At 39.5% G+C, this 13,921-nt stretch overlaps 1 protein-coding gene across 1 annotated transcript; it reads right to left on the reverse strand.

Moving 5' to 3' along the window:
* Window positions 1-3,950: 3,950 nt before the first annotated feature.
* LOC123746728 (uncharacterized) lies at window positions 3,951-8,523 on the reverse strand. The gene is made up of 3 exons (XM_069330635.1): window positions 8,326-8,523; window positions 6,530-6,746; window positions 3,951-6,033 (listed from the first exon to the last, which is right to left on the reverse strand). Exons 2-3 carry the CDS (start codon window positions 6,684-6,686, stop codon window positions 4,775-4,777), a joined length of 1,416 nt encoding a protein of 471 aa, XP_069186736.1. The 5' UTR covers window positions 6,687-6,746; window positions 8,326-8,523; the 3' UTR covers window positions 3,951-4,774.
* Between the last annotated feature and the right edge of the window lie 5,398 nt (window positions 8,524-13,921).

A 13,921-nucleotide genomic window follows, 5' to 3' on the forward strand; every position in this document is an offset into this window, starting at 1 on the left:
ACTTGAGCCTGTTTGCTGTCTCTCTGTATGTCTTGTAGTGGAGTTAAATATATCTCAATCAAATGAGTTTCAGAAGCTGCTCTTCAGCAGTTGTGTAGCTGCTCTTCTGTTGCTGTCTATTTGATCTCCTGCTCCTGTCTATCAGTTCTCATGTTGCTGTCTATCTGATCTCCTGCTCCTGTCTATCAGTTCTCATGTTGCTGTCTATCTGATCTCCTGTTGCTGTCTATCTGATCTCCTGTTGCTGTCTATCTGCTCTCCTGCTGCTGTCTATCAGTTCTCCTGCTGCTGTCTATCAGTTCTCCTGCAGCTGTCTATCAGCTCTCCTGCAGCTGTCTATCTGATCTCCTGCTGCTGTCTATCTGATCTCCTGCTGCTGTCTATCAGTTCTCCTGCAGCTGTCTATCAGCTCTCCTGCTGCTGTCTATCTGATCTCCTGCTGCTGTCTATCTGCTCTCCTGCTGCTGTCTATCTGATCTCCTGTTGCTGTCTATCAGCTCTCCTGCAGCTATCAGTTCTCATGTTGCTGTCTATCTGATCTCCTGTTGCTGTCTATCTGATCTCCTGCTGCTGTCTATCTGATCTCCTGCTGCTGTCTATCTGATCTCCTGCTGCTGTCTATCAGTTCTCATGCTGCTGTCTATCTGATCTCCTGCTGCTGTCTATCTGCTCTCCTGAAGCTGTCTATCTACTCTCTTGCAGCTGTCTATCTGATCTCCTGCTGCTGTCTATCAGCTCTCCTGCAGCTGTCTATCAGTTCTCATGTTGCTGTCTATCTGATCTCCTGTTGCTGTCTATCTGATCTCCTGCTGCTGTCTATCTGATCTCCTGCTGCTGTCTATCAGTTCTCCTGCAGCTGTCTATCAGCTCTCCTGCTGCTGTCTATCTGCTCTCCTGCTGCTGTCTATCTGATCTCCTGCTGCTGTCTATCTGCTCTCCTGTTGCTGTCTATCTGATCTCCTGCAGCTGTCTATCAGCTCTCCTGCAGCTGTCTAGTACTCCTCTCTCAGATAAGACTGACATTGCTCAGTAATTTAGTCCAACAAACGGGTCTCAATAGATAATAACTCAAAGCTGAATATAGAGCATGGAGGAAGTGTATATGTCTACTCTGACATTAGACAAAAGAGTAATGATTCTCGGGCCCCAATCAGGCGCCGAATCGTCGAATCCTACCGTCCCATGACATCTCTGATTGGCAACATCAAGTCACATTACTCAGGAAGGTGTGATATTGGACACTATCAGAGCTCTATCGAGTGTCTTATCTTGAGATTATCTTGAGATGATTTCGGGGCTTTAGTGTCCCCGCGGCCCGGTCCTCGACCAGGCCTCCACCCCCAGGAAGCAGTCCTTGACAGCTGACTAACTCCCAGGTACCTATTTACTGCTAAGTAACAGGGGCATTCAGGGTGAAAGAAACTTTGCCCATTTGTTTCTGCCTCGTGCCTGAATCGAACCCGCGCCACAGAATTACGAGTCCTGCGCGCTATCCACCAGGCTACGAGGCCCCTATGTCATGTTGTACTCTAAGATAAATGCACCAAAAGACATATGAATCCAACTTTAATTTATACAAAATAAATCCGGGAAGAATTAAAATTTTCCTGTGATTTTTCTCACATTACTTGAACGTGTGAATGACTGAGAGAAGGATGAGAAACGTTCTGTTCTACTGCAGCAGTGAAACGCTGTCTCAGCTCGTTCAGTATGACCTTAGCTCGTTCAGTATGACCTTAGCTCGTTCAGTATGACCTTAGCTAGTTCAGTATGACCTTAGCTCGTTCAGTATGACCTTAGCTCGTTCAGTATGACCTTAGCTCGTTCAGTATGACCTTAGCTTGTTCAGTATGACCTTAGCTCGATCAGTATGATCTTAGTTCGTTCAGTATGATCTTAGCTCGTTCAGTATGATCTTAGTTCGTTCAGTATGACCTTAGTTCGTTCAGTATGATCTTAGCTCGTTCAGTATGATCTTAGTTCGTTCAGTATGACCTTAGCTCGTTCAATATGACCTTAACTCGTTCAGTATGATCTTAGCTCGTTCAGTGTGACTTTAGCTCGTTCAGCACGCCCTTAGCTCGTTCAATATGACCTTAGCTAGTTCAGTGTGACCTTAGCTCGTTCAATATGACCTTAGCTCGTTCAATATGACCTTAGCTCGTTCTATATGACCTTAGCTCGTTCAGTATGCCCTTAGCTCGTTCAGTATGATATACCAAATACAGTGTTTCCAGCTCGTACAATGTCAAGTTCGTTTAATATGACCACCTCGTTATACAGAGTTACCCAGAGGTCACTGTACCGTAATATTATTCTATGAACCCAATCATATGTAAAAATTTCAATAATAGAAAATAACTAAATTAATAAAAATACATGAATTTACAAAATTAAAAACTAAAATGGAGTTTTATTCATTTTGAAACTTTTTCCCTTTTAATTTTTATATATTGAGTTGATCAAATACTATTATGGAAAGAATAACCTTTGTCCTACCCAGTATATGAGAAGCAAGTTCAATACAACTTTAGTTATTATAATATAAACATATCGGTAATATATAAAAAAACAAATATAAAGTATATATATTTATATATTATACAGTAAAAGAGAATGTTTGTTTATTCAATGCTGGAAAAAAACTGCTTGGGGATAGGCTCTGCCAAATTTGCAGAGGGAATGGTGTGGGGTATGGGATTAACATAGGCTTGTTGGGATGAGCAGAACTCAAAAGGGAACAGCGTGTTTGGGCCACATTCAGACCCCCATGGAAACACACAGACAGGTTTATATAGAGATATTGCCTCTATGTGTTTCTCTATTTGTTCTACCTGTTTATTTGTGTGTCTCTGTCTCTATCTTTGCCTTTGTGTATCATTCTATGTTTCTATACCTCTGTTTTATTGTCGCCGGCTTTTAGTCTCTGTCTCCGACTCTTAGTCTGTTTCTGTCTGTCTGTCTGTCTGTCTCTCTCTCTCTCTCTCTGGCTCTAATTCTATGTCTCAATATCTGCATCTCTTTCCTCTATATCTATGTCTCTAATTATGTGACACTCTCTGTTTAGCTGTGTTCCTCTGTGTAACTCTTTAACTTTCTCTCTCTCTCTCTCTCTCTCTCTCTCTCTCTCTCTCTCTCTCTCTCTCTCCCTCTCCCTCTCCCCTCCCCTCCCCTCTCTGTCACTCTCTCTCTGACTCTCTGTATCAGTCTCTCTGTCTTTCTATATTATTTGGTCTCTGTCTTTTTTATACCTGTCTGTCTGTGTCTTAGTGAGGGCGTGACCAGGTGAGAGACTAGTTATAACGGGTCGGGGAGGGGAGGGAAAATTGGACATATGGGAAAGCTCTTTGGGACGAATGGCGTTTACATAATATATTTTCTTTGTTATTAACAAAGTACAATGAGTAGAATTGTTCTCAATTTCCCGAGATTAATGCTTAACATTTTACGATATTTTGAGAAAAATAGTAGGTTTAATTTTTTGTTTTCAGAGTGGAGTTAATAGTTAATTAAGACCATGTCACCCCAAACATGTTTCAAGGGTGATTACCCTGATCCGGTCATGTTGGGCACGTACCCCAAAGCAGTGAATGTGCAAAGTTCGGTAAGGTTTGTAGTTGGAAGTATCTTGCCACTAACGTCGAACAGACAGATAGACATTATATTTTTAGTATTTTGTTTTGAGATATTTGTGCCAGTAGGGAAGTTGTAAACAAAGCCAGAATCGACATGAGGGGTTCACTATAAGACTGTGCCACGCTGTACTGATTTCACTGGTGTCGACCCTGACTAGCCCATGTTGGGCATGTACCCCACAGCAATTAATGTGCAAACTTGAGTGAGGCTAGCCACAAGCCTCTGACCTGTAACGTCGGACAAACAGACCGATATTTTATTTTATAGATATAGATATTAAACAGAGCTACATTCTTGGAAAAGATAAGGATATAAATCTTTTAAAATGTTTATTTTAATGATGGATAATTTAAAATTCAACATAAAATAAAGATAAAAACATAGAGATATTGGTTATGCAAAAGAGGCCAAGAGGTTTTGTGTCTGTATAGAAGCTTCAGAAGTCATGAAGCTACAGATAACAATGGTCACGCCATGACTGTCTAAAAGGTGAAGTACCAGATCTGTTAAGATGGAAGCCCAGTAGTCTGTTAATAATGGGATATAAGAGAAGACTTTGAGGCCAACATACATCCATCATCCTTCCACATTGGTCCAACCACTTGGAATGGACGGTAGAACGAGGGGTCTCGCTTAATACAGGTCGGCGTTCAATCCCCGACCGTCCAAGTGGTTGGTCACCATTCCTTTCCCCCGTCCCATCCCAAATCTTGATCCCTTCCAAGTGCTATATAGTCGTAATGCCTTGGCGCTTATCCCCCTGATAATTCCCTCCCTTCCCACCCACTTGAGAGCATGTCAAGATACTTATTTCCATGATTCACAGAACAAGATGGAAGGGTATTGGTACCTGCTTCTCTGTAAGTGTGTGGGTGAGGTAATATAGCACACAGTTCTCATAGTTTGACGTGATTTATATATCATCACCTGTAGAGTTGGTATAGTGCTGGGCTTCCTCCTTGGCAGCTCAGGTCCGCGAAAGGCTCCTTGAATTCATCTTCAAGATTCAATTCAACATAAGCATCTTTCCCTTGCCCACTTAACTGCTTCTCTGGCTCCTTCAGCAACGCTAAATCCTTCGTTCTCCCATGCTGCATAAATGTTATTGACACCGTTAGCACTTAAAATCCAATAAAAGCTAATTTGAACATGAATCGAAAACGCCATTATCGTTAGCTTCAATAAGCATGTCACAAATCCGAGAAGCCAAGAGTTCGTTGTTTCCATTTATCACTTCCTCGTAAAGCTTACCAAATGCCATCCTCATGGAGGCCCGGACTATGAACTGTAGCGCAGGACTCATCAGAATAGGTACAGCGATCCTGTAAAACATTGTTGTAATCGTGAACATGACTCCAGTCGTGGTAGCTGAAGGGTTGCTCCTGAAGTGAGTAGCCTTGCTCAGTACAAGAGAGTTTACGAATAGACCTGAGAGAAGGCCAAATGGGTATGTGCTCCGCCACTCTTTCTTGAAGTGTTGGTAGTTCCAGTTAGCGATAGGGGCGCCCATGGCGTTTGTAGCAGCGGTGAAGATGGAGTAATATTGCTGGAGGAGCTCCTCGAGGTGGACCTTGCGGAGGGCCGGTGTTGTGGAGCTATGGACCATAAACTGGAGATCGAGCACCGGGTTGTGCCAGCGGGCAGCCTCCCAGTCGATAAGCATCATGCCTTCGATAGTTCGCTGACCATCGGCCGTCCGATCTCCGTGTTTAAACATCATATTATTGGTCCAGAAATCTTCATGACAGAGGCAAATGATATTTTGAACATCCTGGTTCTTCATTTGAGACTCGTACAATGTTAGTAAATTTTCTTTGCTCGCTTTTATTTTCTCCGTCAAGTTTTTGTTATCTTTATTCTCAACAATCTTTATACAGTTTTCTAGAACAATAGTCATAAGTGATGTCATCATGTTAGGATAGTTTTCAGTGAGCTTTGGAATGGGAAAGTTGTTTATGAAGTCGTGGGTCTTGTCGTAGGCGTACGAGACGGCGTGGAGTCTGGCCAGACGGTCTACGGCCATAAGCGCGTGCTGGAGGTCCAGACCATCTCTCTTGTCCACAGTTTCGTACCCCAAGGGGCTGAGGTCTTCCATAATCACCACGTGGGAATCGTCAGAACTCCTGCCGTAGACGAAGGCCGGGATATCTATTCGATATTTATTACCTGCTAACTTGGCCTGAAAGGCATTCAGTTCTGAGATTATCTGTGAGAAGATAAGAAACTCCCTCAGGTGTCCATTGACATACTTCACCTTCTCTCTAACAAAAGCTTCACCGCTGAGGAACTTGGCTACTAAGCTATAGTGAGCAGGTGTGGTGATGTTGTCACCTGTCACCATCGCTTCCACCTCCAACTTCACCAGCTCCGAGCTGAAGTTTTCACCCGGCTTGGTACCTACGGGATATAAAAAATAATATAACATGTTCCTTATATTCACTGTACATTGTTAGCAAAATGAATATATGTGCTAGAGCTGAACTTGCAGCCATAGATCTCTGAGACCCCAGTGCCTCTCCATGTCGAAGTCTATGAATGTGAAATGTTCAGCCACGATTCCATAGATTTTAACATTAGTTTAAATATTAAGTGACTTCAGATATTGAGTGGAGGGTGAGGGGTATAGTAGAGAGAGAGGAGACAGAATGGGAGAAAGTGATAGAGGGGGAAAAGGGAGTGAGACACAGAGAGACATAGAGACAAAACCCCGGACATAACCGGTATCCCTTCAAGGCTAAATAAGACTTATAAGCTGGGATCGAACAAAGAACGTGAACGAAGCACTGTTTTATAATCAGTTTGGGCCAATGTTCTGAAGATGAGTTGCTTTGGGAATGACTGTAACTTGAAAGAGCATAGTCAGATGATGGAATCTTGGCAGCAAGTAACTGACCTGGGTTGACCTGGAAGGAGGTAACTTTTACACAAGTTCCTGGACGTGTCCTCGACTCGAACTCCCCAAGGATGACCTCCAGCCACACTTGAGAGATCTCTAAACTGTTGTTTGGAGTCGTGATGCCGGGCGGCAATCCTGAGTCGGTCACTGGCATGGTCTCAACTCGTCCTCATCAACAAATGCCAAATGCTCTTTAGTCCAGTAGCCACACGCCCTGTTTATGAGTGAAAATCGCTTTAAACACTAAGAACTGATGGCGTTCGAACATTTCTCGAAGCAACTCAGTAAATGCTTCGCCCACATTCATCAGAAAAAATAATTGTCAATTGAACCTAAACTCTTACTCCTATCCGATCCCTAAATATATAAAATATGCTAATATACAATGACATTAATTTACAGTTGAGAAATTTACGATTTTGAATACACAGAACTTTAAAATTTATTAATGTCTCTTTGGAGTCGAAAGAGACATTAATACTCTGTCTCTTTCTCTCTTTGGAGTCGAAAGAGACATTAATACTCTGTCTCTTTCTCTCTTTGGAGTCGAAAGAGACATTAATACTCTGTCTCTTTCTCTCTTTGGAGTCGAAAGAGACATTAATACTCTGTCTCTTTCTCTCTTTGGAGTCGAAAGAGACATTAATACTCTGTCTCTTTCTCTCTTTGGAGTCGAAAGAGATAAGCTGTATGGTCTGGTCGTGTACTGACTTATTAAGCGAAATAATTGTATTATCTGCAAAAAAAAAATATTTATTAAAATAAATAAATCAAATTTATTTATTGATTTTGCTGACCAAGAGATTTCTCACATCATGAGATATCTGCCTCAAGGGCATGAGTTAAGAAGATAACTGAACCTTAAGATAACTGAAGATAACATCACGGAGATAGAGTTCTCACAGTGACACTGCCATTCTTTACCCAGGTACTCTAAGCTGATTATGTCTCTCACTAAGCTGATCACGTCTGTCTGTAAGCTGAAGCCTTTGATTATTATGCTATTTAGTGATATATTTACTATTTTATTGTTGTTTGTCATAAAGTGACAATTCTAATTGTCATAAAGTGAGATATTTCACATTGCTTATTTGCAGCCTTATTTTGAGATATATACAAGAGTTGTTACATTCTTGTAGAGCCACTAGTACGCGTAGCGTTTCGGGCAGGTCCCTGGAATACGATCCCCGCCGCGAAGAATCCTTGTTACAACCAAGTACACATTTTACTGTTGAGTTAAACAGAGGCTACAGTTAAGGAATTGCGCCCAGTAAATCCTCCCCGGCCAGGATACGAACCCATGACATAGCGCTCGCAGAACGCCAGGCGAGTGTCTTACCACTACACCACGGAGACTGTTATCTGAACTTATTCTTAAAAGCCTCACCTACACTTGTTCACCCAAGCTTTAAAGCACTCACTTAGTAGCCAGATACGAAGCACAGTTTTTGGTCTGATTACATATATACTTATTTTGGATATATTGGGTTACATATATACTTCTGATTTTTGGTCTGATTTTCCCTCGTTCCGTATTTCATAATAGAGTCAACAGATAATAATCAACACATGAGTATGGATTAATTGTATTATATGCGATTAATGAGCCTGTTTATGGGGTAATTTTATGCTGCTGATTATATGTTGGTTTGTTTACCTGTCTCTTTGTTTACACAGACGTCTGTCTACCTGCTTACACAGATGACTGTCTACCTGCTTATATAGATGCCTATCTACCTGCTTACATAGACGCCTATCTACCTGTGATACCCGCAACAGGTAACTCATCATACCAGCGTTTGTTGATCTCAGCTAAATTGCGTGTCTTCTCGGGGTTGGTCAATGTTGCTTGGGCTTGTACGAGCAGCGACGAAGCGCCTGAATACACGAGCCTCGCTGCCGGACTGACCTACGACTCGCTATGGACTCCGGGGGACCTAGCGAGCAGACAGGCTGAGGGACACTGTATCACTGATAATAGTGGATGGTGAAGTGATGGCTGCCAGTCTCAGTGATAGTACCGGCGCCCCCAGACACGCATTTGTTCATCTATCAGTGGTGATAGTGAACTGATTTTTGTAATGTGATAAATGTGTCATTATTGGGTGTATAACGGTCGCTATTTTCTTTATTTATTTATTTATAAAGTATTTTATTTATTTATATAGAGTATTTATATTATTATTTATTTATTTTTATATTATTTTTATCTATATTTTTTATATTGTTTGTTTATTTATTTATGTATTTAAACATTATGTATACTTTTATTTATGTCATTATGTATAGACACTATGGGTTGGGAAAGCACGTTGTTAATTAAGTACCAGTGGTATCACTGTTTATGGTAATATCGTGTGACGCAAGAAGCAACACACACTCTACTCTTGTCTCCAGTTAGGAGACAAACTGTCATTGACAGCAAGAGGGGAGACATACACTTCAGGAATCTATACACCAGTTGGTTGACAGGAGGCGGGGCCAAAGAGCCGAAGCGCCACCCGACAAGTACAGCTAGGAGAGTACACGATGCTACAAATAACAAGACTACTGCAGTGGAAAAGGCCACTGGTAAAAAGAATCATTTGCAGACGAGGAGTCACAATAACGTAGCTGAAATAAGTGGCTGAAATCACAATCGACTTGAGAATGGTTCAGGACGGACCGAAACGTCGTCGTCCCTTCACTTTCTAATGTGTGGTCTGGTCAACAAAAAGAATCATTGATAAGGTACCGGTTTTCTCTCCCCAATTGAGACGGTTTTCAGGTAAATTAATGTCTTTCAAACAGCTGTTCTTGACTCACAGACGGAAGTTTCGGGTTTTAATCTTGAGACAGAAACGTTCGGGGGACTTCGACATAAAGTGTGTATATATATAACACTGGTTGTACAAATTATGAATTATAACACTGGTTCCCTGTCCCTTGACATAATAGAATTGATAATACAATTAATTAAATAAATAATGATATAGACATAGTAGTAATCATCCTTCAGTCTCGAGAGACTATGGAGCTGCGCTCTGGTTTCCAAGGCGCAAAGCCAGGGTCGTTCAATATGGAGGAGAAGCTGTTACCCATGCAGCAGGTCCCCCCCCCTTTCCACGTTGCTGAAATTATCCAATGGAAAGGCGACGCCAATACACATGGTTCCAGCACCGTCGCAGGAGCTGCCAGAACGAGGTCGAAGTCAACGACGTACTGCCTTAAGGGCTCCAACATCTAATTTTACCTCGAGGTTGACTCCTGAAGCCTTTCCCAAAAAAGGAGTATGGCCGCAAGGCAGCAGAGGTTTGAAATCAGGGTTTTGTTTCCCTAGATGGGCTGCCTTCCCAGGCTATCGAATCCCATCTACCCGGAGCAGCTGATTTTAAGGCGCCAGAGGCACGCCCTCTTCCCCTCTCCTGTCAGTAAAGCAGTTCCGCCGGACTTAAAGACTAAAGCCACCCGTGCAGGCCAGGAGTTGGACTTGGTTGTCAGAGGCTATTGGAGACGCATGCCGTATGGGAGCATTTTATAAGTCATTGGAGCTCGTCCCTAATTACCACCCCCTGGCTATGACAACTCCTTGAAACCAAATATTTTAATTAATGAATTAATTAATTTAATTAATAATTATCTCTTTCCTCCCCGGCGGACCCAGAATTGGGTCCGCCGGGGGTCACTTGAAAATCTGCGGGTGACCTATTTTTAAGTCTGACGAACAAATATTTCTATAAAATTCAATTCTTATCCGATCGACTTGGGGATAGTATGAGGATGTTTGCCATAAAATTAACGTTTTCTCTAATAGCCACATTAGCGTATTTAAGAGAACGGCATTGTCTTGTATCTTCGTGGTAAAACTATTGTATTGTTGACACGAGTGTAATCGACGAAGTTTCTTTATTTAATGCCGGTCTAACGCATCCTTGTGTGACATTTTATACATATATTCTTCTAGAACATTCTATTGCAAACACATTGGTACAAAAATTAAATACGTACACAGAAAATTAAGGTCACGACAGTGAAAAGAATGTAATGTTCTTCTAGAACATTTTATTGCGAACACATTGGTACAAAAATGAAATATGTACATTGAAAATTAAGGTCAGCACAGTGAAAAGAGTATACACTTTTCCGTGTTGCCACTCGATCGCCCGAAACGGTGATTCCACTTCGAGCAAGTTTTGGTCCTGTTCCTAGAGAGCAGTAAAGTGTTTTAAATAGCCCTGTATATTTAAATATTTTAGTTAGCCTTTTAGGTTTCATTTTCTATAGCACATTATAATAAAAAACGGTTATTCAAATGACGTTTATTTTATAGGAGACTCCTCTATAAATATCATATTAAAAATTTGTGCTAAGCATTAGTGAAAACAATAGACAAACATTGTTTAATAATTTAGCTTGAAGTGTAGCTACACGTTATATAATATTTGCCTTCTAGTATCAGTTGTGTTATGGATTCGTGGTGACTGAGGACTCACTCTCTCTGGAATGCATAATATATAGACACAGAACTAATATATCAGTATTTACACCGTGTTGATGAATTTTATTGTAAATGCTGAAATTCTTCACTTGCGTTAGTTAACAAGTTTACGAAGGTATTTCAATAGTGTTTAAATATTTTAGAGAGCCCCAAAAGGTTCATTTTCTATGGCAACAGTATAACAAAAAACGGTTATTTACAGACGGTTATTTTATAGGAGACTTCTCTATATTTATATCATATTAAAACGTTGTGTTAAGCATTAGTGAAGACAATAGTCAAACATTGTTTAATAACTTAGTTTGAAGTGTAGTTACACATTATATAATATTTGCCTTCTAGTATCAGTTGTGTTATGGATTCGTGGTGGCTGAGGGCTCTCTCTTTAGAATGCATAATATATAGACACAGAACTAATATATCAGTATTTACACCGTAGTGATGAATTTTAAGATATATTGTAAATGCTGAAATTCTTCACTTGTGTTAATTTACAAGTTTACGAATGTATTTCAATAGTGATTAAATATTTTAGAGAGCCCTAAACGTTTCATTTTCTACAGCAACAGTATAACAAAAAACGCTTATTCAAATGACGTTTATTTTATAGGAGACTCTTCTATAAATATCATATTAAAACGTTGTGTTAAGCATTAGTGAAGACAATAGACAAACATTGTTTAATAATTTAGCTTGAAGTGTAGTTACACGTTATATAATATTTGCCTTCTAGTATCAGTTGTGTTATGGATTCGTGGTGACTGAGGACTCACTCTCTCTGGAATGCATATTATATAGACACAGAACTAATATATCAGTATTTACACCGTGTTGATGAATTTTATTGTAAATGCTGAAATTCTTCACTTGCGTTAGTTTACAAGTTTACGAAGGTATTTCAATAGCGTTTAAATATTTTAGACAGCCCTAAAAGTTTCATTTTCTATAGCAACAGTATAACAAAAAACGGTTTTTCACAGACGTTTATTTTATAGGAGACTCCTCTATATATATAGTATTAAAAACTTGTTAAACATTAGTGAAAACAATAGGCAAACATTGTTTAATAATTTAGTTTGAAGTGTAGTTACACGTTATATAATATTTGTCTTCTAGTATCAGTTATGTTTATGTATTCGTGGTGACTGAGGACTCACTCTCTCTGGAATGCATAATATATAGACACAGAACTAATATATCAGTATTTACACCGTATTGATGAATTTTAAGATATATTGTAAATGCTGAAACTCTTCATTTGCGTTAGTTTACAAGTTTACGAAGGTATTTCAATAGTGCTTAAATATTTTAGAGAGCCCTAAAAGTTTCATTTTCTATAGCAACAGTATAACAAAAAACGGTTATTCAAATGACGTTTAGTTTATTGGAGACTCTTCTATAAATATCATATTAAAACGTTGTGTTAAGCATTAGTGAAGACAATAGACAAACATTGTATAATAATTTAGCTTGAAGTGTAGTTACACGTTATATAATATTTGCCTTCTAGTATCAGTTGTGTTATGGATTCGTGGTGGCTGAGGGCTCTCTCTTTAGAATGCATAATATATAGACACAGAACTAATATATCAGTATTTACACCGTGTTGATGAATTTTATTGTAAATGCTGAAATTCTTCACTTGCGTTAGTTTACAAGTTTACGAAGGTATTTCAGTAGCGTTTAAATATTTTAGACAGCCCTAAAAGTTTCATTTTCTATAGCAACAGTATAACAAAAAACGGTTATTAACAGACGTTTATTTTATAGGAAACTCCTCTATATATATCGTATTAAAAACTTGTTAAACATTAGTGAAGACAATAGGCAAACATTGTTTAATAATTTTTTTTGAAGTGTAGTTACACGTTATATAATATTTGCCTTGTACTATCATTTGTGTTATGGATTCGTGGTAGCTGAGGGCTCTCTCTGGAATGCATAATACTAACACATTAGACAAAACTAAGTTATTAAAAAAAATCTTTACAAGAATCCAGTCCTCGTGGCGCAGTGGTAAGACACTCGCCCCGCACTTGGTGAGCGATATGACCTGGGTTCGTATCCTAGCCGGAAAGGATTAACTAGGCGCCAATCCTTAAACGTATACCTCTGTTCACCCAGCAGTGAATGGGTATACCTGGTTGTTAAACGATTTGGCGGGTCGTATTCCAGGAAAAATTAAGATTAAAGACCAGCCTGAAACGCTATATGCTTGCTAGTGGCTTTACAAGAATGAAAAAACTCTTGCATTTATAAATAAAAACAAATATATATAATTCATTGTGTATTATATAAGTATGATTGTAGATATAGTTATTACACTTATTGATATCGGGGGACAGGAAGCCTATGTGTATATATTTTGGGGTTATATCGTGGCCCCCACAAGGTTGAACAACTGATGTAATTAACGATGTAACGATTGGTACTCTTATGGTTCTGTACTTACTGCCTGGTCATCGACATACGTACCCAACTATGTGTCTGTCTTGCACGAGAATCGAACCCTGGATCCCATATAATAATAATAATTTATTTAGGAAAAGTACATACATAGTTGTAGAGTTACAGTACAAACATTAAGTTTGATTTAAAGATAGAGGTAGTACATACAATACCTAAAGCGACTTGTGAGTCGAGGACTAAGCCAACTGTACTACAAGACCCTTAATAACATCAAAAATAAATTAATTATGTTTATACAGACTCACTTATCGCTATATATACACTGGGAATTTACATTATTCGTAGCCTATGTTTAAGATAAAAGTGCGGTACACTTATTGGTTAGTAAATGCACCATTGTGTTAGACATAATTTACTTTAAATTTACTTAAGGAACACTAATTTTAGGAGTCTCAACGGAGAGAAAGAATTTGACGGCTTCAGTCATTAGGCTATTCCATGCT

The sequence above is a fragment of the Procambarus clarkii genome, chromosome 24 (genome assembly GCF_040958095.1).
Source record: "Procambarus clarkii isolate CNS0578487 chromosome 24, FALCON_Pclarkii_2.0, whole genome shotgun sequence".
Taxonomy (NCBI): domain Eukaryota; kingdom Metazoa; phylum Arthropoda; class Malacostraca; order Decapoda; family Cambaridae; genus Procambarus; species Procambarus clarkii.

Bases quoted from the DNA above. Each gene is read 5' to 3' on its own strand.
- LOC123746728 (XM_069330635.1), bottom strand. From the start codon at position 6,686: ATGCCAGTGACCGACTCAGGATTGCCGCCCGGCATCACGACTCCAAAC. The intron at 6,034-6,529 runs GTCAGTTACTTG...TATATCCCGTAG, and splicing joins CTCCTTCCAGGTCAACCCAG to GTACCAAGCCGGGTGAAAAC.